General features: G+C 34.9%; 1 protein-coding gene across 1 annotated transcript in view; it reads left to right on the top strand.

Moving 5' to 3' along the window:
• The window catches only part of ank1a (ankyrin 1, erythrocytic a), a 316,581-nt gene extending 303,453 nt beyond the window's left edge, over positions 1-13,128 (top strand). Inside the window, exons 44-45 of the mRNA XM_056457171.1 lie at positions 5,795-5,895; positions 11,623-13,128. Of these exons, the coding sequence (XP_056313146.1) occupies positions 5,795-5,869 (75 nt within the window). The 3' untranslated portion in view covers positions 5,870-5,895; positions 11,623-13,128. The remainder of the gene's footprint in view (positions 1-5,794; positions 5,896-11,622) is intronic.
• The last annotated feature ends 13,653 nt before the right edge of the window (positions 13,129-26,781 follow it).

Consider the following 26,781-nt stretch of genomic DNA (forward strand, 5'->3'; position numbering starts at 1 on the left):
GCATCTACATTTAATAATGTTAAAGAGGTTGAATATGTATTAATTAGATTATAAACCTTACTATTTCGTTGGAGTGCTGTAAGTGCACTATTCTGTCCTTCTGAATGGCTGTATTTAAATTTCTGTCGTGTGTTGTCTGGTGCAGCCAAATAGCTTTTTACTGCAAATCTCCTCACGTATCATGATTTTAGCACATGGGATTACAATGTAACCTGCTCATCTAATGTTTATGTTTGTAATATTTATATTATTTGCCAATTAAAAACCCTACGTGGAACTCTGAATCTGCGTCTCATTTCAGATTCTGCTACTGTCCACCAGAGGTCGCATTTCGGTCACGGATGCATACTCTGAAATATAATTGGCTAAAGTGTCAGTGGGCAGGTTAAAAGAACCAAAACAAAGACAGCCGGTCCGGCACATAACTCACATTTTCAAAGCAGAATATCGGACTTCAGCATTGTTTTTCAGATAAACAAGAAAGTTCCGTCACACTTTATTTTGATGGTCCGTTTTTTAAATGTAAGTTACATTGCATCTACATGTCAACTAATTCTCGTTAGATTATAAGTTGACTATTAGGTTAGGGTTTGGGTTAGTGTAAGTTGACATGTACTTGCAAAGTTTCTTATAGTCAGTTAAATGTCTGATGAAGAAGTATATCAACAGATATTAAGCAGACAGTCTACTAACACTCAAACAGACCATCAAAATAGTGTTACCGAATGTTCACTTAGCATGTTTCTTAAATATCTGCTAACATATTATTGTATTTTTATGCTTTAGAAGGTTTAAAAACGTACATACAGCACCTTTAAATGCCCAGTTAGATTATCAGATAACTAATAACGCTCACTGTTAGTACATGTTGGTTTGTAATTAATGTTATCAGCGGAGGCCTTTTTGTAAAGTGTTACACCGTGTTTTTTTGTCTTGCATTATAGATCTTGTAGAAGATCCAGTCTATACATGTGATCTACATGAGACTGAAGATTATAATGTATCTGCAAGAATGTGTCGCAAGAATTCACCAGTTTATTGAGGAAAATGGCATTTGGTTGGAAAGATTTGAGAGTGAAAATATTGGGCAAGTGTCAGAGGGTCAGAGGAAAATAAATATGCTCTGCATTTTTAGAGACTCAATTATAAATATTAAGAAAAATTTATGAAATTTAAAAAATAATCATTGTGTAATTGGAGTTAGTGCTTAATTTCATTACACTTTCTCTCAGGCATTTTTTCATGTCCTGATTTTATTTCTTTTCCAAAAAGAGGAATCAGTCAGAACCAGGAGTAATGATGTTGTGTGTTATTTAAGGGAAAAAATGCCAAATAACTTTATTTTGGAGGCCTAAAGTAGTTTCTAGAGTCATATATGACTGTTCAAATGCTTCCATGCTACTCATACTACAATTTCCATATTATCTCTACAGTAATTTAAAAAGCGGGTAACCTTTCGCTTTTTTTTAAAGCAATTAGTTGACTTTAAAGCAATTAGTTGGCTTTGAAGCGATTAGTGGACTTTAAAGAGGTAAGTAAACTTGTTGCTTTTATGGTGATTAGTTGGCTTTGAAGCGATTTTTTTGTGACGAATCTGATGCTTTAAATGCGATTAGTTGACTTTAAACTGAGTAAACCAGTTGCTTTTAAAGCCAATAGTTGAGTTTGCTTTTTTAAATTATTATTAATCTTTTTTGGGTGGACCAGATGCTTTTAAACCGATTAGTTGACTTTGAAGCGATTAGTTGACTTTGAAGCGATTAGTTGCCTTTGGAGCGATTAGTTAGTTTACTATTTTTTTACTTTACTATTAGGAGTGGACCTGATGCTTTTAAAGCAGTTAGTTGACTTTACTTAAAAGAGTAATTAGACCTGTTGCTTTTAATGCAATTAGTTGACTTTACTTAAAAGAGTGAGTAAGCTCATTGCTTTTAAAGCGATTTGTTGCCTTTAAAACGATTAGTTAACTTTGGAGCAATTAATGACTTTGCTTCTATAAGATGAGTAAATCCATTGCTTTTCAGGCAGTTAGTTGACTTTACTCAAAAATATGAGTAAACCCATTGCATTTAAAATTATTAGTTGACTAAAAAGGTGAGTAAACTTGTTGCTTTTAAAGTGATTAGTTGAACTTGGGGCGTTAAGTTGACTTTGGGGCGATTAGTTGGCTTGGACGATTAGTTGGCTTTGCTTCTATAAGGTGCGTAAACCCATTGCTTTGAAGGCGATTAGTTGACTACTTTTAAAGCATTGAGTAGACTTATCGCTTTGAAAGCGATTAGTTGACTACTTTAAAAAAGTGAGTGAACTTGTTGCTTTTAAAGCGATTAGTTGACTTTAGAAAAGTGAGTGAACTTGTTGCTTTTAATGTGATTAGTTGACTTTACATCAGAAAAGTGAGTGAACCTGTTGCTTTTAAAGCGATTAGTTGACTTTACTTTAGAAAAGTGAGTGAACTTGTTGCTTTTAAAGTGATTAGTTGACTTTACCTTAGAAAAGTGAGTGAACCTGTTGCTTTAAAAGCAATTAGTTGACTTTAGAAAAGTGAGTGAACTTGTTGCTTTTAAAGCGATTAATTGACTTTAGAAAAGTGAGTGAACCTGTTGACTTTGGGGCGATTAGTTGGCTTGGACGATTAGTTGGCTTTGCTTCTATAAGGTGCGTAAACCCATTGCTTTGAAGGCGATTAGTTGACTACTTTTAAAGCATTGAGTAGACTTATCGCTTTGAAAGCGATTAGTTGACTACTTTAAAAAAGTGAGTGAACTTGTTGCTTTTAAAGCGATTAGTTGACTTTACATCAGAAAAGTGAGTGAACCTGTTGCTTTTAAAGCGATTAGTTGACTTTACTTTAGAAATGTGAGTGAACCTGTTGCTTTTAAAGCGATTAGTTGACTTTACTTTAGAAAAGTGAGTGAACTTGTTGCTTTTAAAGTGATTAGTTGACTTTACCTTAGAAAAGTGAGTGAACCTGTTGCTTTAAAAGCGATTAGTTGACTTTAGAAAAGTGAGTGAACTTGTTGCTTTTAAAGTGATTAGTTGACTTTACTTTAGAAAAGTGAGTGAACCTGTTGCTTTTAAAGCGATTAGTTGACTTTAGAAAAGTGAGTGAACTTGTTGCTTTTAAAGCGATTAGTTGACTTTAGAAAAGTGAGTGAACTTGTTGCTTTTAAAGCGATTAGTTGACTTTACTTTAGAAAAGTGAGTGAACCTGTTGCTTTTAAAGTGATTAGTTGACTTTACTTTAAAAAAGTGAGTGAACTTGTTGCTTTTAAAGCGATTAGTTGACTTTAGAAAAGTGAGTGAACTTGTTGCTTTTAATGTGATTAGTTGACTTTACATCAGAAAAGTGAGTGAACCTGTTGTTTTTAAAGCGATTAGTTGACTTTAGAAAAGTGAGTGAACTTGTTGCTTTTAAAGCGATTAGTTGACTTTACTTTAGAAAAGTGAGTGAACTTGTTGCTTTTAAAGTGATTAGTTGACTTTACCTTAGAAAAGTGAGTGAACCTGTTGCTTTAAAAGCAATTAGTTGACTTTAGAAAAGTGAGTGAACTTGTTGCTTTTAAAGCGATTAATTGACTTTAGAAAAGTGAGTGAACCTGTTGACTTTGGGGCGATTAGTTGGCTTGGACGATTAGTTGGCTTTGCTTCTATAAGGTGCGTAAACCCATTGCTTTGAAGGCGATTAGTTGACTACTTTTAAAGCATTGAGTAGACTTATCGCTTTGAAAGCGATTAGTTGACTACTTTAAAAAAGTGAGTGAACTTGTTGCTTTTAAAGCGATTAGTTGACTTTACATCAGAAAAGTGAGTGAACCTGTTGCTTTTAAAGCGATTAGTTGACTTTACTTTAGAAATGTGAGTGAACCTGTTGCTTTTAAAGCGATTAGTTGACTTTACTTTAGAAAAGTGAGTGAACTTGTTGCTTTTAAAGTGATTAGTTGACTTTACCTTAGAAAAGTGAGTGAACCTGTTGCTTTAAAAGCGATTAGTTGACTTTAGAAAAGTGAGTGAACTTGTTGCTTTTAAAGTGATTAGTTGACTTTACTTTAGAAAAGTGAGTGAACCTGTTGCTTTTAAAGCGATTAGTTGACTTTAGAAAAGTGAGTGAACTTGTTGCTTTTAAAGCGATTAGTTGACTTTAGAAAAGTGAGTGAACTTGTTGCTTTTAAAGCGATTAGTTGACTTTACTTTAGAAAAGTGAGTGAACCTGTTGCTTTTAAAGTGATTAGTTGACTTTACATCAGAAAAGTGAGTGAACTTGTTGCTTTTAAAGTGATTAGTTGACTTTAGAAAAGTGAGTGAACTTGTTGCTTTTAAAGTGATTAGTTGACTTTACTTTAGAAAAGTGAGTGAACCTGTTGCTTTTAAAGTGATTAGTTGACTTTACTTTAGAAAAGTGAGTGAACCTGTTGCTTTTAAAGTGATTAGTTGACTTTACCTTAGAAAAGTGAGTGAACCTGTTGCTTTTAAAGCGATTAGTTGACTTTACATCAGAAAAGTGAGTGAACTTGTTGCTTTTAAAGCGATTAGTTGACTTTACTTTAGAAAAGTGAGTGAACCTGTTGCTTTTAAAGCGATTAGTTGACTTTACTTTAGAAAAGTGAGTGAACCTGTTGCTTTTAAAGTGATTAGTTGACTTTACTTTAGAAAAGTGAGTGAACCTGTTGCTTTTAAAGTGATTAGTTGACTTTACCTTAGAAAAGTGAGTGAACCTGTTGCTTTTAAAGCGATTAGTTGACTTTACATCAGAAAAGTGAGTGAACTTGTTGCTTTTAAAGTGATTAGTTGACTTTAGAAAAGTGAGTGAACTTGTTGCTTTTAAAGTGATTAGTTGACTTTGCATCAGAAAAGTGAGTGAACTTGTTGCTTTTAAAGCGATTAGTTGACTTTACCTTAGAAAAGTGAGTGAACCTGTTGTTTTTAAAGCGATTAGTTGACTTTACTTTAGAAAAGTGAGTGAACCTTTTGTTTTTAAAGCGATTAGTTGACTTTACCTTAGAAAAGTGAGTGAACCTGTTGTTTTTAAAGCGATTAGTTGACTTTACTTTAGAAAAGTGAGTGAACTTGTTGCTTTTAAAGCGATTAGTTGACTTTACTTTAGAAAAGTGAGTGAACCTGATGCTTTTAAAGCGATTAGTTGACTTTAAAGCGATTAGTTGGCTTTGAAGTGATTAGTTCACTTTACTTTTAAAAATAGGTAAGTGAACCTGTTGCTTTTAAACCTATTAATTGATTTAAAAAGAGTAAGTAAACCCATTACCCTAAAATTATTAAAATAACTAATCGCCTTTTTACAGTGTTGGTATACAGTACATTTATTTTCTGTTCTGAACAAAAATATGCTGCCTGTGACTTATACAAATGAGATTCTGTCAGAAAGCATATGTACAGAGGAGGTTTGGTTCATATGTGATTCTCTTTATGGGCGTCCCAGTTAACCCTCATTGATAACTTCATTTGATGTGCGTTGTATATGGTTGATGTCCAGTTTCCCTGTATTTGCTTGACTTTGATTAAACTTGTCTCTTTGCCCAGACTATGTATGTGCCTGTACTTTTCTGATGCTGTCTGCTTTTCTCTCTTTATCAAATCCCACTTATTTTCCCCTAAACTGCATCTCTCCTCCATGTTTTGTGTGTTTTTTTGCACGTTCTGCTCATTTTTAACTTGGTTTCTGTTAACCCTTCACCTGATTGTTTCACTCTGCCCTGTTCATCTGTCCCGTTGCTCTTTGTTTCCATCATTCCCTCATTTCTCTGTCATTCTGGACGGCTCTCTCGCCTCTGCGTAGCCGGATGTTGTGGATGTGAAGAGAGGAGGTGCTCAGATAGTCAAATGTGCGAGTCTGCGGAGAGTAAAGCAGTGAGTCTGTGAGACTCCTTCTGCCTGCAGGTACAGCACACTGCTGCATGTAACCCTGCTAACCAATGGGATTCACTCATTCAGACATCATTCAGACTTAAAGGGACAGTTCACCCAAAAATGAAATCATGTCATCGTTTACTCACTCACTCACTCTTATTCTGTTGAACACAAAAGAAGATATTTTGAAGTAAGCTGGAAACCTGTAACTATTGACTTCCATAGTAGGAAAAAATACTATGAAAGTCAATGGTTACAGGTTTTCAGCATTCTTCTAATATTCTTCTTTTGTGCTCAACAGAATAAAGAAGCTCATAAAGGTTTAAAATAAGGCAAGGGTGAGTAAATGATGGAAAATGAACAGAAAAGACTTTAGTCATTGATATTGTTTACATTGTTCTTTATTCTGTTAAACACAAAAGAAGATATTTTGAAGAAAGTTGGTAACCTGTAACCAATGGCTTCCATTTTATGTGATCTTCCAATGCTATCTCAAGGCAATTTATAACTGTTTGATTTAGTGGCTGATTTGTATGAATATGTAAGATCTTACTTGTGCATTTTAGTACAATTTAATCTACAGTGAGAGGTAGGGTTAGGGTTGAGGTTTGTTGTCTCTTTAAAAATCATACATAATCATGCTAATGAAATACCAGGACCACCTCTTCTCTCCCCCACCACACCACATGGCAAATTCAAAACATGATGAACATAATGTGATTCTGAGTGTGCCTCACACAGGTGAGTGGGCTTGACAAACCACCTGTAGAAAACACACTCTTCCATCTCTTTGGCACTTTAACCCACACTTGCATTGGATTTGCACATATACACCAGACATGTAAAATAGTTACAATCAGGCTGGATTTTCCTACTATGGAAGATAATGATTACCGGTTTCCAGCATTCTTCAAAATATCTTCTTTTTTGTTTAACGGAAAAAGGAAACTTATTAAGGTTTGTAATCACTTGAGTGTGAGTAAATGGAGGAAATTTTTGTATTTTTGGGTGAATTACTATCCCTATAAGACTGTGTTTTGATACAGGAACAGCTCATTACCAGGACATGGTGCCGTTTATGCCAGAAATTTGTGAAATTTTATTGGTATATAAATGGGTTACTCTGTGGTTAATTGTTTAACTTTTACTTCTAATTATATGTCGTTAAAACTGAGTACCAACAGTACCATACTACCAAAAATCTACACTTTGGAGTCTATGAGATTCAATCACTTTAAAAATGCTGGGTTGTTTTCACCAAAATTTGGGTCAAATATTAGACCAATTTAACCAAGTAGTTTGGTTTGTCTAAATTTCGCTTCAAACAACCCAGCATGGCGACATGGTGGCTCAGTGGTTAGCACTGTCGCCTCACAGCAAGAAGGTCACTGGTTCGAGCCTCGGCTGGGCCAGTTGTCATTTCTGTGTGGAGTTTGCATGTTCTCCCCGTGTTGGCGTGGGTTTCCTCCGGTGCTCCGGTTTCCCCCACAGTCCAAACACATGCACTATAGTGTGAATGAAAGTGTATGGGTGTTTCCCAGTACTGGGTTGCAGCTAGAAGGGCATCCGCTGTGTGAAACATATGCTGGAATAGTTAGCGGTTCATTCGGCTGTGTTGATCCCTGAAAAAGGGACTAAGCCGAAGGAAAATGAATGAATAAACAAGCCAGCATTTTATGCTTTGGAAAATTAATCAAAAATATTTTAAAAACTGTCAAATAGAGGGTGGGTGAAAACAAACTACACTCTAAATAATGCTGGGTTATTTCAACCAAAATTGAGTAAACTATTAATGTTTTTAATGATTTAATAAAAAAAAATAACCCAGCTGTTTTGTCAATATTTCACACAAAATTGTTTAAATAATCCAGAATTTTTACAGTGTAGGCATTAAAATTTGGTAATAATGTCTATTTTTCTAATACTTCCATACTTCTTCAATACATCCATATTTCTAAGACGCAGAAACTAAAAGTTCTACATATTGCCAAGTTCAATTCCACATCCCTGTATTATCACTATAACTATAACTGCAAGTCTTATTTGTTTTATTTCGGCTAGAATAAAAGCAGTTTTTAGTTTTAAGGTCAATATTATTAGCCCCTTTAAGCTATATTTGTTTTCGATAGTCTACAGAACAAACCATGGTTATACAATAACTTGCCTAATTACCCTAACCTGCCTAGTTAACCTAAATAACCTAACATAAATCAGTTATTAGAAATGAGTTAATGTTTAGAAATATGTTGAAGAAATCTTCTCTCCATTAAACAGAAATTGGGGGGAAAAAAACAGGGGCCAATAATTCTGACTGCAACTATATATATATATACACTTTTTCCTGAGAATGATCAAGTGATTCTGCTTTTATGTTGTCTGAATTTAAATGCAATGAATCCAAATTTTGACAACTAAACCATCGCAATTATGCTGTATTGAAGCCATAAAATTCAACTATAAATATACAAGGAATAAGGAAGAATGAATAATATAGGAAGTTCCGTTCCAGAAATGTATTAAGAACCTGTTTAATTATAGCTAGTGAGCAATATGAGTCTTGTAAAGCACAACTGAGAGAGCATGTATAGGCTATTCTAAAATACATTCAAAGCAGTGAGGATATAATGAATATACAGTACTAATTTTTAATTATAGGTGTGCTCTCTCTCTCTCTCTCTCTCTCTCTCTCTCTCTCTCTCTCTCTCTCTCTCTCTCTCTCTCTCTCTCTCTCTCTCTCTCTCTCTCTCTCTCTCTCTCTCTCTCTCTCTCTCTCTCTCTCTCTCTCTTATATTGGTTGCTGTATTTTCTTGAAAAGCTATAATTCACCTCACTGCATTAACTTCTAAACTCCTCTGACATCTTGTCCATTTCCAACTAATGTGTCCTCCTTTCCTTTTAGCTACAGAAAAAAACGTGTCATTATGTGTTATCCATGGTCAAAAATCCTACAGGATTGTTTATAAAGCGTCCTATTCTAAACATTTATAATTTGGAATCTTAAAGTCTGCATGAAATGCAAATGTACATTGTTTATTCTGCTAGTGCACATTGCTAGTCTTAAGGTGAAGAAATAATCAGTGCAAGTTAATCCACTGAAGAAAAAAAGCCTGTTTGTTTTGCTAATCTAACCAGTTTCTTCCACTCTGGAACAGCAGTCCCTCTGGTGATGTTAGTTTGATAGATTGGTTGAAATAGCCACAGCCATTTTTTTCTAGCATTCTTCGTAATATCTTGTTTTGTCTTCAACAGAAGAAAGACACTCATAACAGTTTACAACAGGGGTGTCCAAACTCGGTCCTGGAGAGCCGGTGTCCTGGAGAGTTTAGCTACAACCGTAACCAAACACACGTGAAGCAGCTAAAAAGGCTTTTACTAGATGCACTAGGAACTTCCTGGCAGGTGTGTTGAAGCAAGTTGGAGCTAAACTCAGCAGGACACCGGCCCTCCAGGACTGAGTTTGGACACCCCTGATTTAGAACAACTAGTGCGTGCCTAATTTTTGGGGTGAAATATCTCTTTGGAGGTCCTGTGAAGTGCTTTGAAATGTACATTTTTTATTTGATGTTTGACTTAATCTCAACTAATAAAAATAAAACAGGATGTGGCATAGAGTACCCCCTCCTCTTTAAAAAAAAGCCAATAGTGTTTTGTATTTATCACAGCTCAAGCGCATCAAATGAAAAGCAAATCTTGAAGGGGGCAGGGCATGTTAGATACTAGAGAGCACTTGCAACACAGGCTCATTCTAAAAACGTAGCCCTATATGCATTTCTGGAGATCGCGAATTATATAGCCAGAGCTACGTATGCAACCCAGGCTCATTCTGAAAATGTACCTATATATACATTTCTGGAGACCGCGAAATACGTCCTAGGAGGTACATTTTTTTGCAGTTTTTATTTTCGCTAATCCACAAGGGCCGCTGTGTACACTTTTTGAGATCTCAAATATCTCTCGCGAGTAGATTAGAGGCCGCTGTTGACTGACTGACTGACTGACTGACTGACTGACCGATCGACTGACCCACCCTCCTCCTTTCCTAAATCCACCTGATTTTATCGGGTTTTTGACCCGCCCACCCACTTTCCTAAATCTAACCAACAATTTAAAAAGCAATCCAGAAAAAGAAAAGCCCTCGCCTGATTTTTACCACGTTTTCAGATTTTACCATATTCTCACCCTGTTATTTACTTATTTTATTTTTTGGATTCTGTTTTTGTCTTACCTGCTTTCTGGAACTGTTCTTTGCCTGACTCGAACCCCATCGTCGTGGTCAACTCCTCTCTGCATCTCAAGTCCGGCGATGTACATGGCGAGCTAACTGGAGAAACTGGTTACTGCGGGAAAGCATCCATATGCAGGTAAGCGGTTAGCTGGTAAGCGCGAAAAGGAATGGCATCATACTGCCCCGTAGTGTTCGTTTAAAAAATGTAATGCAGCCATACGTACCTCTAGCTACATAATTCACGATTTCCGGAAACGTACATAGGGCTACGTTTTCAGAATGAGCCTATGTTGCTTTAAAGGTCCCGTGAAGTGCTTTAAAAAATTAGCATTTTTTTACTTGATGTTTGACTTAATCTCAACTAAAAATGATGAAGAGAGGGTGGGGCATAGAGTAGCTCCTCCCCTTTTAGAAAAACAGCCATTAGTGTTTTTGTCACAGCTCAAGTGCATCAAATGAAAAGCAAATCTTGAAGGGGGCAGGGCATGTCAGATACTAGAGAGCACTTGCAACATAGGCTCATTCTGAAAACGTAGCCCTATATACATTTCTGGAGATCGCGAATTATGTAGCCAGAGCTACGTATGGCTGCATTTTGTCTTTAAACCAAATGCTATGGGGTGATTTGATGCTTTTTCTTTTCGTGCTCACCAGCTGATTGTTTTACTCAGTGTGGACGGCTTTACCGCTGTTACCAGTTTGATCAGTAGGTCGACATGTACGTAAGCGGACTTGAGACGTAGAGAGGAGTTAACCACGATGACGGGATTCGAGTCCAGTGAAGAACGGTTCCAGAAAGCAAGTAAAACAAAAACAGAAGCCAAAAAATGAAATAAACAAGTAAATAACAGGGTGAGAATGTGGTAAGATCTGAAAACGTGGTAAAAATCAGGCCTTTCTTCTTCTGGATTACTTTTGAAAACCCTATCAGTTGGGTTTAGGGAAGTGGGTGGGCGGGTCAATCGGTGCTTTTGAAAACACTATTGGTTGGGTTTAGGGAAGGAGGAGGGTGGGTCAGTCAGTCGACAGCGGCCTCTGGTGGATTTATGTGAGAACAACTGGCTCGAATGGCACTCACGAGAGAAATTTGAGATCTAAAAAAGCATACACAGCGCCCTCTGGTGAATTAGAGAAAACAAAAACTGCAAAAAACGTAGCTCCTGGGACGTATTTGGCGCTCTCCAGAAATGTATATAGGGGTACATTTTCAGAATGAGCCTGGCTTAGGCATTTGATTGGTCAGAAGATTTGATGCGAAACTGAAGTATGGGGTGACGTGAAAAAATATCATTGATCGATTTAGGCGGAAGTGGCAAACTGCAAGGTTTAGATGTTTAAATCAGTTTTATATTTTCTAAACTCGACCTTTGTTACTGTTTCAGAGCACACTGGATTATAGACATCCCAAAATCAAATAGTCTCCAACTAATATCTAAAAATTGTATTTTAACTTCACGGGACCTTTAAATCTAAATGCAAAATGTCATGATTTGAAATCCTAATTTTTTGCTTTGTTTGTTTCTCCAACCTAGGACTCGACTCCTTCACCCAAACCATCCTTCACTGACTCATAACGGGCGTCAAATAAAGAAGAACCCAAAATCACAGGAGATAGGCAACGGATATCAACTACAAAAACAGATTTTAGGATTTTTTTTAAACCAAAAAAAGTAAACAATAGAGGCTAGAGGCATGATTTCTTACAAAACGAAACCAAACGATGAAAAAAAAAAAGAGCAAGCATTTGAGAAGTGCTTCCTGTAATCTCAGTAATATCAGCATGTGAACGTGCTGTCGCATGGCCTGCCTTTACATACAGCACCGACCGCAAGCAATTATGAGGTGAGGGTAAAATACTGTGGTACCGCAAGGGCTGTACATGGTTATCTGAAAACACTTTTGGCCAGCAGGAGGCACACGCTTGAAATCGCCGTTTAGGAGCACGTGGGACACGAAAGCTAGTTTTAATAATAATAATAAGTCAATAATCCAGCAGGAGTTGTTTTTTTTCTGAATTTAGTCTTCCAAGTGAGTCCAGAACACACAAATACTGATGCTAGTTCCCACCAGGAGGAGTTTCTAACGCTCTTAAACTGGTACATGATATGCACTCAAATATGATCTGAATGTACTCTGTGTGTGTGTGTGCCTGTTCTTTTTCACAGCCAAAACAAACAAAATATGGATCAACCTATGCGATGAATATGCTGCTGTCTCCTGAAGTCTTGTTCAGTCCAATAGTACGTGTCTTGTGTATTGTAAAGGTGTAATAATTGTGTAGCTGTGTGTTGCCTGAGATATACGGGCTCAAGGGATACAATTTGTGCAGTTTTTAATGTGTTTTTTGGTGGGACGCAGTACATTGGACGTACTTTTATCACTGTGGGGCTCTGTATGAACACGTTTGCAGATGATGCTATTTATATCGCATACCTCTGTGTCATATGAACCCTCTTAATAACGTGATATTATGCACAGAGGAGAATTATATCAACATCACATCATTAGCATTTGCTTTATTCCACTAATAGGAAGATATTTGTGTGTATTATTATTATTATTACGAGCGAAAAGCAATAACTTATTTTGTTTTGAACACTAATGAACAAGTCTAACCTTTCAATAATTATGAATTATTTAATCTTGTCATTTGATTTGTTAGATACATAATTGAAAACAATTAACACTTCCACCCAGGGGCGTAGCAACCGGGGGGGACGGGGGGGATCCGTCCCCCTCACTTTTAGAGGCAGACCATTTAGAAACAGGTGATTAATAATTATATGAACATATGATCTCATACAGCCGTCCCCCCCCACTTTTAAAATGTCCGCTACGCCCCTGCTTCCACTTGTTAACTATATTAGAACCAACGAACAACGAACTAAAACATTTTTTAATAATGTTGGTCAATCTTAATCTGCATTATTAAAATTAACACATTGTCTAATATTATTTATTAGACATGAGATAACTAAAACAGTTTGTATTAGTTAACAAAGATTAATAAAATATTGTAACACGATGGTATAATCAAATTTGAATTAGTAGACTTTTATTTTAAAGGGTTGCCAAATGTTTTAGCAAGAATCCTTCCTATTATGGACTTGTGGCAGTCCATAAATTAGTATCATGCAATTCTTTTTTTGAGCCAGTATGTCCTGTATTTTTAAGCCCAAGATATAGCTATATTTAACATATGCATACATATCAGCAGCAGCAGTGTAGCAAACACATACTGTACACATGTAGCCAATGAAGACAAAACTATTCGATTATTATAATTATTCATTCATTTTCCTTCGATTTGGTCCCTTTATTCATCAAGGGTCCCCACAGCGGAATGAACCGCCTATTATAATTATAATATAATTATAACTATTTCCTGGGAAATTAGATTTTTTTTTTTCAAATGTTTCCCATTTTTAACCTGTTTTAACCATAATAGTTTTAATAACTAATATCTAACAGCTAGTTTATTTCATATTTGTCATGATGACAAAACGTAATATTTACTAGTTATTTTGCAAGACACTAGTATTCAGCTTAAAGTGACAAATGGTTAAATGGTTAACTATGTAAACTAGATTAGTTAATTTGGAAAGTTTGTTCTGAAGCCAATAAAAAATATATATATAATTTCTTAAGGAGGCTAATAATGTTGACCTTAAAATATTTAGATATATTATTCCAGCCAAACTTACAAAAATAAGACTTTCTCCACACACTCAGAAATAAAGGTACAAAAGCTGTCACTGGGGTGGTACCTTTTCAAAAGGCACACTTTTGTACTTAAAAGGTCCAAACTGGTAATGTAAAGTTACCACAAGGTACACTTTTGTACTTTCTAGGTAATAATATATCCATTGAAGGTACAAATGTGGACCTTTTAAGGCCGAATCGATGCCGCCGCTTCTCCCCAAACTCGCAGGTCGGTGTCCGTAAATAGCGTCAATGGTGTCGAACCACTTCCAGCTCTTACGGTTCACACCACTTCTGCTGTTATGGTCCTTTATTTTACGGTAGTCACCGCGCATTTTCTTGCATTTTAGCCTACACTGCTCGGCCGTCCGCTGAAACCCTTCTGCAGCCATTCTCTCCGAAACATGCTGGAAAACCTTCTCGTTCCTCATCATCCCGTCCAGTTCTAATTGCACCTTCTCGTCGCCGATTATGGCCAGGAAGGTTTGCACCTCCCGGATCGACCACGTTTGATTTGAACGTGCAGACATTGTTTCGCTTTTTCTTACGCTTCTTCTATCGCTGGGTTTTAAAAAATGGCGCTGCTTCCTGTGTTGTTTCTTGTTTTTGTCGCACGCACGAGTGACGATTCTCTGTAACCTATCAGCGTTCAGCTGCGCGTGTAGCTCCGCCTTTTGGTACCCTTTCTCGAGTTTGGTACCCTTTCAAAAGGGTGCCGAAAAAGTGGTACGGTACGGTACGGTTCGGTACGCTTTTTGACAGTGGAAACGGCTATAAAAGCGTACCAAACCAAACCGAACCATACCGTACCACTCAGTGGAAACGGGCCAAAAGTGAACCTTCAGAAAAGGTACCACCCCACTGACAGATTTTGTACCTTTATTTTTGAGATTGGAATAAAAAAGATAATAGGAAATACTGTGAAAAATGTCCTTGCTCAGTTAAACATTGCTTAAGAAATATTTGAGAAATAATTAAAATTTTACAAGAGGATCTAATAATTTAATCTTAAACTATATGTTTACAGTGAGAATGAGCATTTACACAATGAAAACAGTCATATCAACTGGGCTTCGATTACTTAAATTGGATCAAAAGTCATTTATTTCAACTCATAATTCACAGCAAAATCCTCTGAGTAAAATTTACTCAGTTTAGATAGTATTTGGTCCCTCTCTAAAGCTGCAGTTACACTGGACTTTTCTCCCCATAGACTTCCATTCATACACACGCGAATGCGTCAGACCGGAAACGAAAGGTCATGCGTCAAGTTTTGCAGTTCTCTGACCTGCGAAATCGCATCATGTGGTTGCGTGAGACCAATCGAGGATCAAAACATGACCTCTCATGACAGAAATGTAAAATATGGAGCAATCGCTTGCTATTTTTAATGTCATCTTGTTTAATCCCACCCCATTTCGCTGCGCCGTACGACAGAATTTTGCAAGATCAAACTCTAGTGTGACCGCAGCTTAAATTGATAAAGTTAATGAGACAATGAAAGGATTAATTAAGTGATGATTGAGCACTGATGATGAACACCTGATGTTAATAAGCAAAAACACAGAAGAGAAACACAAAACTACATCTGACTTCGCTCACAGCCTTAGAGGAAATCAGCTGAAACATAATACATTGAATCTCTCAAAATCTCAGCAGAAGATCATTAAGCAACTCCACAAACAGCAGCTTTACTTTTACCAACCTGTTTGCCCTTATTTAAAGAGGGATAAAAATGCTCTAAATTTTACTCCGAGTATTTTGCTGTGTACCGGGTGAACACAGCCTTTGTCTTACATCTAAATTACAATAAATTCACATGTATATAAAGTGCATTATAGCCATCCATAATTTCTGCAGTGCTAGTTCCAGAAGTGTTTTTGAAGTGTTATTGATTTAAAAACATGGTAACACTTTATAATAATTGTCTATTAGTTCACGTATTTACTTACTAACATTAACTAAGTATGATTAATCTTGTAAAGTATCTATTAATCGTAGTTCTGCATTTACTAATGCATTATTAACATCCAAAATTGTGCTGGTTAACATTAGTTAATATACAGTGAATTAACTTAACAAAGATGAATAAATACCGTAATAAATATATTACTAGGGCAGCACGGTGGCTCAGTGCATAGCAAGAAGGTCGCTGGTTCGAGTCCCGGCTGGGTCAGTTAGGTCAGTTTGCATGTTTCTCCTGTGTTGTCAGTTCAAATACTTCCAGGTGAATTGGATGAACTAAGTTGGCCGTAGTGTATGAGTGTGTGTGTAAATCTGAGAGTGTATGGGTGTTTCCCAGTACTGGGTTGCAGCTAGAAGGGCATCCGCTGTGTAAAACTTATGCTGGAATAGTTGGCGATTCATGCCACTGTGGCGACTCCTGATAAATAAAGGCATTAAGCCAAAGGAAAATGAATGAATGAATGTATTACTAATTGTTTGTTCATGTTAGGTAGTTAATTGACCCTGATTTTATAGTGTTACCACCAGCTTTTTTGTTGAATCATTATATGAAGCAAAGATACAACAAGAATTACAACACTTGATTTGAAGCAAAAAAGACTGAGAAAAACAAGGAGAGAATATACATTTTAAGTTGTTGTTTTTCCAGCTAAATATGCAATCATACTAAAATATATAGTATTTTGAGAGTGTAGAGAGACTCCTTTACATCATTCGTGGTGCTTCATGTGTGTGGAAGGCCTGAAAATCTATTTTTGGCAAGATTCAATCACTGCTGCTCTCTGATTGGTGGAAATTTTCAGCTCGGCATCATGGGTAATGTAGTTTTACTACATGAAATCCAATTGAAAACTGATTTGTCAACTGAATTGATTATTGGAGTTGAATTACTGTGAACACAAAGACATATAATCATTTATCAGTCACAGCAAGTCTGTCCTAAAAGGTTTATCAGAAATCAATATTCATATAAGGGGGAGTCATTTCACTTCTGGAACCAGGCCGCTGCACTCAAACGTTTTATTTTTTACTTCAGGAAAATCCTGAGCTCCAAATATAGGTTCGATCCAAAAGCAAAAACATTCAGTGTTAGCAAAAATTAAGAACAAAACTTTATTAGGGGCCGATTATTGGGTAAAACATTTGACGATGTTAATATTTGTTTGAAAATATTCACTGAAAGGTTAGATTTTCCCTCATCTTTTCAGCACAACATTTGACTAACATTATATATTTCGATTTTAACATTATTGTTTCATTATTATATAACTGCTGTTTGTTCACCAGATTATTTCAACATTCATAACCTGCACTATATTGAGTTTGGGAAAAAAATCTGTCATATTTTAGGTTTTTTTATGCATAATAATTTTCTGGGCACTCAAACAACGTCTGAAGCTGATGAAGACACAGAACCTCTGAACACTGTGATCAGACTGATCTACACACACACACACACACACTATAATGTGCACACTCAAAAAATTGCTGGACTGTAAAAAAATGATTAATTTATATCTGATTGAAACTTTCCAGCACTGTTTAAGAGTGCATCTTCTAGATTTGCACTTACGTTTAGGTTTTTTTTACCGCACAATTTTACCACACAACCACTGTAATCTGTAATTATGCAAAGAATGATCACTGCATCATCTCTACTGATGGCCTGATCGTCAAATATAATATAATACTTTTATGGCTGCTGGTGGTTGTTAGTAATGGTTCAAAAATTAAATGTTTTTTAGCCAACTGGAGCGGTTTTAGCATGCGGCTGCATCTGATTACAGATCAGTTATTTATTCCTCACTTTACAATCAGATTTCATTAATGCTAGCTGATGTATTTACACTCTAAAACGGGTTATTTCAAAACAAATTGGGTAATTCATGTACAAATCCAAATGCTGGGTTAAATTTAGCCCTATTATTTTTATTTTAAAAACCATCCCAACGCTTGGTTTTGTCCATTTTCTACCCCAAAATGGGTTGAAATAACCCAGCATTTTGTTTAACATGAACAAATAATGAACAGAATACATATTACAGCATTTATTAATCAGTATTTTAAGCAAAAATACTGTATTTACATTTACAGCAACTTTTAACTTGCTGTTTTATATGTATTTACAGTATTAAATATTGTATAACTAAATGTGTTACTTAGTTACATTTTGGGTTATTTAAAAAAAAAAAATTTAACTTAAGATTGTAATATATTATCTTTAAAAGTAACTTTACCCAACACTGTTTATTGATACACTGTTAACAATTACCTTACTTGCCGCAGTTTGACACACTCTAAAAAAAGCTGGGTTATTGTAACCCACATTGGGTAAAATACGGACTAGGCCAACATTGGGTTAAAATTGGTCCTAATAATTTAATGTAAAAAAAAATGATTAACCCAGCAGTTGGTTTAGTCCATATTATGCACAGAACTGGGTTGAAATAATTGTGCATTTTTTAGAGTGCAGTAAATTACTGTTAATCAATTACTGCAAAAATACTGTATTTACATTTACAGCAACATTTAACTTGCTGTATATTTATTTACAGTATTGTATATATTTACCGTAAACTATACTGTCATTTGCAACTTTAAAATACAGTAACATACTACATAGCTGTCCTACAGTAAAATACAGTTTATATTACAATTCAGTTCGCCAGTAACTTACTGTTAATCAGTACAGCAAAAATACTGTATTTCCATTCACAGCAACATTTATTTTGCTGTATTATATGTATTCACAGTGTTTTATATCTTTGCTTGAAAATAAACAGCCATTTTAACGATGCACTTTTAAAATACAGTAACATACCGCATAACTTTCCTACAGTAAAATTCAGTTCATATTAGAGTTCAGTTAGCCAGTGACTTACTTTAAAGCAATTACAGCACCATTTGCCATCCTGAGTGTGTATTTACAGTATTGTACAATATTGTATATACAGTATTATATGCATTGTACAGTAAATATATATAATACTGTAAATACACATGTATTTACAGAATATTTTACTGTTAAATCTTGTCATTTTCACAATGCACACATTACTGTAAATACATGTGTATGTATTTACAGTATTGTATATCTTTACTATAAAATATACAGTCACTTTCACAATGCAACTTTAAAATACAGTAACATACTGCATAACTGTCCTACAGTAAAATACAGTTCATATTACAGTTAAATACTGTGTACTTTACAAAAACAGTTAACAGTTGTAGTATTTATTAACCTAGCGTGCATTAACTAATGTCAACAAACACAACTTTATGTTTTAATAATGCATCATGTAGCTATAATCAATAAATGCCGTATGTGTGCTGTTCATTATTAGGTGATATTAAGAAATACATGAACTAATGGAAGCTTATTGTAAAGTGTGAGCAAAACTTTCAAGAATAACATCATAGCTGAGCCCAAACATATGCAAATACACACACACAAACATGCAAATAAGATTCTGATTATATCGTGAGCATTATACCAAAAAACAGGGCATTTATTGTAGCATTGAATGTTATACCTTTGCATTATTATTAGTCACATCTCATAACATTAAATCGACAGTTTCAAGCATCGTTATTTTAACATTTACTGTCTCGAATTATTAACCAAATCATACGGATAAGATATAAATGCATGTCTTCCATTTGAAAGACATGGTTCATTTTAGATTAGACTTTTGTGTTGTGCGTTTTACAGATGGACTATTAAAGGATTTTATTTCGAAGCTTGGAGATGAACTTTAACAGATGAGTTGTACACAAGTAGATTTTTAAGTTTGTTGTTCTTTATGTGTCGTCGTTTATCTGGTTGGAGTTTTAAAAGCTAATATGAACTAGTTTTTTTGGGAGGAAAAAATCTGAATATTTATTCATTTTCTTGGCGACACTTTACTTGAAGGGGGTGTTCGTAAGATTGTCATGAAACTTTTATAATCATGAATCTGAATGAGATTTCAAGCATGCTTATGACTGTTCTTACGTGTCATTTGCACAGTTATGACATTTCAGATGCAATGATGGCATTGTTTGTTATGACAGCTTGATATAAACAAATACATCACAACCAGATCTTTGTCACGACAACATGACATTACCAAGACAACAAAACTTGTACTTTCATACATCTTTTTTTATACTTCAAATTTACTTGTCATAAACATGATTGTCATTATAATTGTCATAAATATTTTTCTGATCATGTTTTCACTGTATTTGTCATTAAAATGTTTTATTAAACATGCCATTACTTTGTCAAATCATTTTAATGACATTTTAATGACAAATTCAGCTTGTACCACTGTAGACTTGTAACACTGTATATATATATATATATATATATATATATATATATATATATATATATATATATATATATATATATAAAATGTATGTATGAGCAATATCACATGAGCAGTGTGATATGACTGTATATTAGCACTGGTGGGTTAATGCCCAAGGCGTGCGTTAATGCCAACCAGTGACGATATAAGGCCATATCACACTGCTACAAGTGTGATATAGCATTTATACAACAGTTTGACGGCCTAATTGTGTATTCAAAAAAGAAAATCAAGCACAGAAAGTCTCAAAAATCCTTTTGTATGAGGAACTACTTTCTTCTGCCATTCATCTTCAGCTGACGTCAAAACAGCAGAAACTGTTGCTAATCCACAAACGTTACTTTAGAGCTAGTATTAGAATGATTCTCTAGCGTAATGTTTAAAGGGATGACAAAACTTGACTTTGCTCACACTTTAAGATTATATGGCTGAACGGCAGGAAATGCCATCAGTCTACAGAGATTTCCCAGTATTTCTCTGTTGCAGTAGGAATATCACAATAATTAATCTCGAAACAGCCAAAGCAAAGCAAACACTACCAGACTATGGTGTAAATACAGCACTACAACATACAAAAAAGAGAGGACAACTTAGAAAGTCACTTACCTGTTTTATAATGATTTAATCAGCTGTAGTTTAAAATCACGCTCGGTTTTTTCTCCCTTAGGGACTTAATATGCGTTCTCTGTCGCCATCTTGTGGCAAAACGTCAACCGTCTTTGCTCTGCTCAGTATGACAGGCTGATGACCACGAACACGCTGTATCTCCAAAATTATAAATATTTAAAATAGGCACTATCCTTATAAATAACTGCATAGTTGCAATCAAAACAACCACATTCTCACCTAAAAAAAGCCTCAAAAGTAGATTATGTTGTCCAGCAGCTGCAATATTTGTCAAACTGTAGTGAATTTATTGATCTGCCGTCGCACTATGTGGGTGGAGTAATACAGAAGGGTGAGGAGGCTGTATCAGTGCTGCTATTGCAGAATATCGCATAGCTATCAGCCAATCAGATTCGAGAGCCAAACAGAACTATTGTGTGTATGTATATACACTGTTGTAAAATTCATAACAGTCATGTTTATGACAGGTTTATGACAAGTTTTGTAGTCTTAACAAAAAAATGTACGTGTAATGTGTTGTGATGTATTTGTTTATGTAAAGTTAGCATCTTTGCATTTATAATTTCATAACTGAGCGAATGACACCTAATGATATTATGTTCTGAGCATGCATAAAATCTCATTCATGACATTCATGATAACAAACATTTAACGAACACCTCTCATGAACACCTCCTTCAAGTCGCTCCCTGAACGAAAGCGAAGCTGCGCAGATGAGAGCGATGTTAATCAGCCAGTCTGTTTCTGTATGATGATCTCAGATCAGTGATGTCTAAACCAACCTCTTGCAAAAATGTGAACTGCTGCAAAAAAAAAAAATAGTCTGAATATTTATACTCCTATTTACTACAGAATGATTTGAAATCAATATTAACGCAATAGCATAACACTTATTAGAAGGAATGCAAAATGCACACTTGCACAGAAAAGATGTTTTTAATACATCTTTTAATATACATATATATGATTATATTTAATTAGAATGCTTTGCACTTGCCAATGGGAATTTACGACCTGCTCTTTGGGAACTTTGGGAATCTTTAATGTCATGGATGAACTTCTAGCATCTTAGCAAACAAGACTTCAGGGGGGTGCCTGGGGAAAACGTCTCTTTTTCTTTGTGTATTTATGATTTTTATTGCTCTATAGGTCTTTGAATCAGATGAGATTTTAAATGTCTATATAAATATATAGAAATATTCAACCCTGTACACCAGCTGAAGATACATTTACAGAATTAATAAAGAAATAAACTCACAAATGGCTTTCGTGGTCGTCATTTTTTATACTAGTTGTCTTACTAAATATTTAGTTTTGTAGCAAAAATACATTTTTAGTATGGTTTTGTGGATGTTTAAATGATTTTAAGACATTAAATAGTAACGATAATTATAAAAGTACAAAACAAAACTGTCAAAGCCTTTAGCAAAACTAAAATTAAATATAGAATGAAACAAAAACTAATTCAGAGTATCGCAATGATGTTAAAACACCATTGTGCCACAGAACATTGTTTTTAAAAATTTATATTTATTTTTTTATAATACATACCTATTTTTTTTTTTTTTTTTGTATTATTATTAGGTTTTTGATTATATTTTTTTACCAGGCGAAGTTTCAGGAGAATTAATTAATTTATTACATACATTTAATGTTGTCATTTTAAATAAAATCTGATCTTTATTCATGTTATTTTCTATATGTATATGCACTGTAAAAAATGCTGGGGTCCACACAATTCCTTCATGTTGTTCCAACACAAATCTATTATGTTAACTTAATCGTTTTACTAATTTAAGTGGATTTAACAGAATAATTCCTTACATTTAAATACACATTTTTGGCGGGAATCTCCTCATCCACCACCAGTGTGCAGCATACACCTGGATGACGTGACGGCAGCCATATTGCGCCAGACACCAGCTGATTGGTGGAGAGGAGACAGAGATGAAGCCAATTATGATATAGGGAAGGTTAGGAGGCCATGATGGACAGAGGCCAGTGGGCAGGATGCCGGGGTTAAACCCCTACTCTTTTTCGAAGGACATTCTGGGATTTTTAACGACGACAGAAAGTCAGGACCTCGGTTTAACATCTCATTCGAAAGACAGCTCTCGAAAGACTGAGTAGTATAGAGTCTCCATTAACATACTGGGGCGTTAGGACCCACACAAACCATAGATTAAGCGCCCCCTGCTGGTCTCACTAATATCACTTCCGGCAGCAACCTACACTCAAACATATATATTTTTTTGCTCGTTCAAACTACTTATTTAAAATGAGCTGAAACAAAACAATTCTTGAGATTTCATTGGGACAACTTAATTTTTTATGTTCAATCCACATAAATTTGGTAAAAGTGCTAAGTTAACTTAATCCATTTGTGTTGGGACAACATGAATGATTTGTGTGGAACCCTGCATTATTTACAGTGTAAATATAGAAAATAACATGAATAAAGATCCTATTTTATTTAAAATGACAACATTAAATGTATGTAATAAATCTAATGTTAACAAAAGCAATCCTGTGTATCTTTTGAAGGATTTGACATGTGGCCCTTCACTTGGTTTGCAAAACTTGATGTGGCCCTCGGGTCTAAAAAGTTTGCCCACTGCTGCCTTACATGCTCATTGGCCAGGCGGGAGCCCTGGGCTCAATTATCTCAGGGTTCTCTCCCGGGACAACAAACCTGCTAAGAGCATCACACAATCTGCAAGTGTGAGCTCTTGAAACTTAGCTTAATGTCAAAACGACACCAAACTGACATCTAAAATTGACATTAAAAAAAAAGCCAAAAATTGATTATAGGACAATCCTTTGATAATTTTTTTTAGTGGTTTTCACCTTTTCAGGAAAGTAGAGAGAGGGCGGAAGGGGAAGGATCGGCAAAGGACCTCGAGCCAGGAATCGAACTCGGGTCGCCGTGAGCACCTGAGTGCTTTGTCGACGCACTAACCACTAGGCTATTGGCGCTGACCCTTTATTCATTTTTAGACATTGTTAGATGTCAATTGGATGTTATCAAGATCCAGAGTCAATTTGTAATTTGGAGATTTCAAATGAATAAGTCGATTCTTTTATTATAATACGTTTTGATTGGTTATTTTAGAAGTCAAAAGGACATCAATGTGTGGATGTCAAATGCACGTCAAGGTTTGAACATCAAATCAGCATATTTGACGTAGTTTTAAAATGTTTTATCTTGTTGTTTTGACATCAAGGTCGCGCTGCGTCATAAAATAAAACGTTTCTTATTAAAATACTTTAGTGTCGTTATTTTGGTGGTCAAAACAGCTTCAATGTGTGGATGTCAAATGGAGGTCAAAGTTTTGACATCAAACTGATTTGCATTTTTGACGTGTTTTTTGATCGTAGGAAGAGTAAAACAGTGAAAGTTCTCAATGCTGAGCACAGTTGGAGACCAAATGCTTGTTTGCAGTTTTTTATAGTCCTGAAGCTCTTTTAAGTGAAGCAGCTTGACAGTCATAACAGTAAACGTGATTACAGCATCAGACCACCCAGCTCTAATGACTTCTACACACACCGTGAAGATCCTGACGCCTCTACAACACACACACGTCCTTCAGATACTTTCATTTCACTGCAGACAGACATACTCACTCTCACAGAATCAAGCCTGCTGGTATTTTAAGAGCTGGTGCTTTCACTAGACTACAATAGTGAATAATAATAATAATAATTAGTTAGAATAATATCATAATTAAAATGTAATTATTTTAATACTATTGTAAATATATATAATTATTCATTCATTTATTTTATTTTCAGCTTAGTCCCTTTATTATTCTGGGGTCACCACAGCAGAATGAACCACATTCTTATCTAGCATATGTTTTATGCAACCCATCACTGGGAAACACCCATACACTCTCTTTCACACACATACACTACGGACAATTTAGCTTACAAAATTCACCTCTAGCGCATGTGTTTGGACTGTGGGGGAAACCGGAGCACAAGGAGGAAACCCAGACAAACACGAGGAGAACATTACAAACATGCAAAAGAAATGCCAACTGGCTCAGCCGAGGCTTAAACCAGCGACCTTCTTGCTGTGAGGTGAGAGCGCTACCCACTGCACCACTGTGCTGCCTAATAATATTCTTATTATTAATAATATTAAAATCATAATTAAAATACTACATTTTATTAGTATTATAAATATATACTATTATTATTAACCCCTATCACTCAGTAATACTGCTAATAGATCTTGATTTTTATAATGGACACATGGCAATTTTTAGAGAATTTTAGGAAACCAATACACAAAGACCAATACAAAAAAAAACCAATCCAAAATATAAACGTTTAATGTCAAATTTAATTATTTTAACTCAATTTTCTAATTGATATTTTTTATATATGTAATGGTTTAATACTGTTACAAAGACTGATTACATTTGAGTCTGATTTTACATTTAAATGTTCATTTTAAAAACAGAAGCATCTATTTTAATGTTCAAAATAACTTTGGTGAAAATAAAATGTAAAAATGTGAGTAAAATAATTCAATCATTCATTCATTTTCCTTCCGCTTAGTCTCTTTATTCATCAGCGGTCGCCACATATATTTTTCTATACTTTACATATAAAACTTTTATAAAACTTTGTCAAGCTTGCGGATAAAAAAGATATAAAAGCACATATTATCACAATACATTTCCCTAAAATGGTTGAGGTTAACAAACAATTATTTCCCCTCCTGTGAGATTTGTATTGTTTTTAAAATATTTCCAAAGTGATGTTTAACGGAGAGATTTTTTAACACATTTTTAACAAGGGTAAAATTATACTAGTTATTTAGTAATATACTAGTATTCAGCTTAAAGTGCAGTTTAAATGGTTCATAAGATTAACTAGGCAAGTTATGTTAATTAGGCAAGTCATTGGACAACACTGGTTTGTTCTGTAGACAATCCAAAAAAAAGTATATACATTTGAAGTCAGAATTATTAGCCCCCCTGTTTATTTTTTCCCCAATTTCTGTTTACCGGAGAGCAGGTTTCTTCAACACATTTCTAATCATAATAGTTTTAATAACTCATCTCTAATAACTGATTTATTTTATCTTTGCCATGATGACAGTAAATAATATTAGACTAGATATTCTTCAAGATACTTCTATACAGCTTAAAGTGACATTTATAGGCTTAACTAGGTTAATTAGGTTAAGTAGGCAGATTAGTGTAATTAGGCAAGTTATTGTATAACGATGGTTTGTTCTGTAGACTATCGAAAAAAAACTGTTTAAAGGGGCTAATAATATTGACCTTAAAATGCTTATTAAAAAAATTTTAAATGTTTATTCTAGCCGAAATAAAACTAATAATTCTGACTTCAACTGTATATATATATATATATATATATATATATATATATATATATATATATATATATATATATATATATATATATATATATATGTGTGTGTGTGTGTGTGTGTGTGTGTGTGTGTGTGTGTATATTCAAGACAATCCAGAAAACTTCCACGTTCTCCAGAAGAAAAGTTATAATAGGAAATACTGTGACAAATTTCCTTGCTCTGTCAAACTAAATATTTAAAAAAGAATGAAAATTTCACAGGAGAGCTAATAATTTCACTCATTGCCTATGTACATCAATTCAAAATACAAAATATGTACACGCATTCCTTTTAAATATTAAATATTTCCATAATTTGGACATCATTTAGTCATTTTCCTTGGCTTAGTCCCAGATTTAATCAGGAGTCTCCACAGCGGAATGAACCACCAACTAATCTAGCATTTTCTGGCATATGTTTTACGTAGCGAATGCCCTTCCAGCCACAAGCATTTCAATAGTTCTGGTTTGAAATTCTCCAACAAAAAAAAACAACAAAAAAAAAACAACAACAACATGTGCTTTGGATTGTTTCATGAACTTCTGGAGCGCTTTCTTCATCAGTGTTGAAGATGAGAATATGCTGACGATCATCACTGACAGCCGCACTCCTCCACGATCATCACTGACAGCCGCACTCCTCCACGATCA

Source organism: Danio aesculapii, chromosome 5 (genome assembly GCF_903798145.1).
Source record: "Danio aesculapii chromosome 5, fDanAes4.1, whole genome shotgun sequence".
In the NCBI taxonomy this organism is placed as follows: domain Eukaryota; kingdom Metazoa; phylum Chordata; class Actinopteri; order Cypriniformes; family Danionidae; genus Danio; species Danio aesculapii.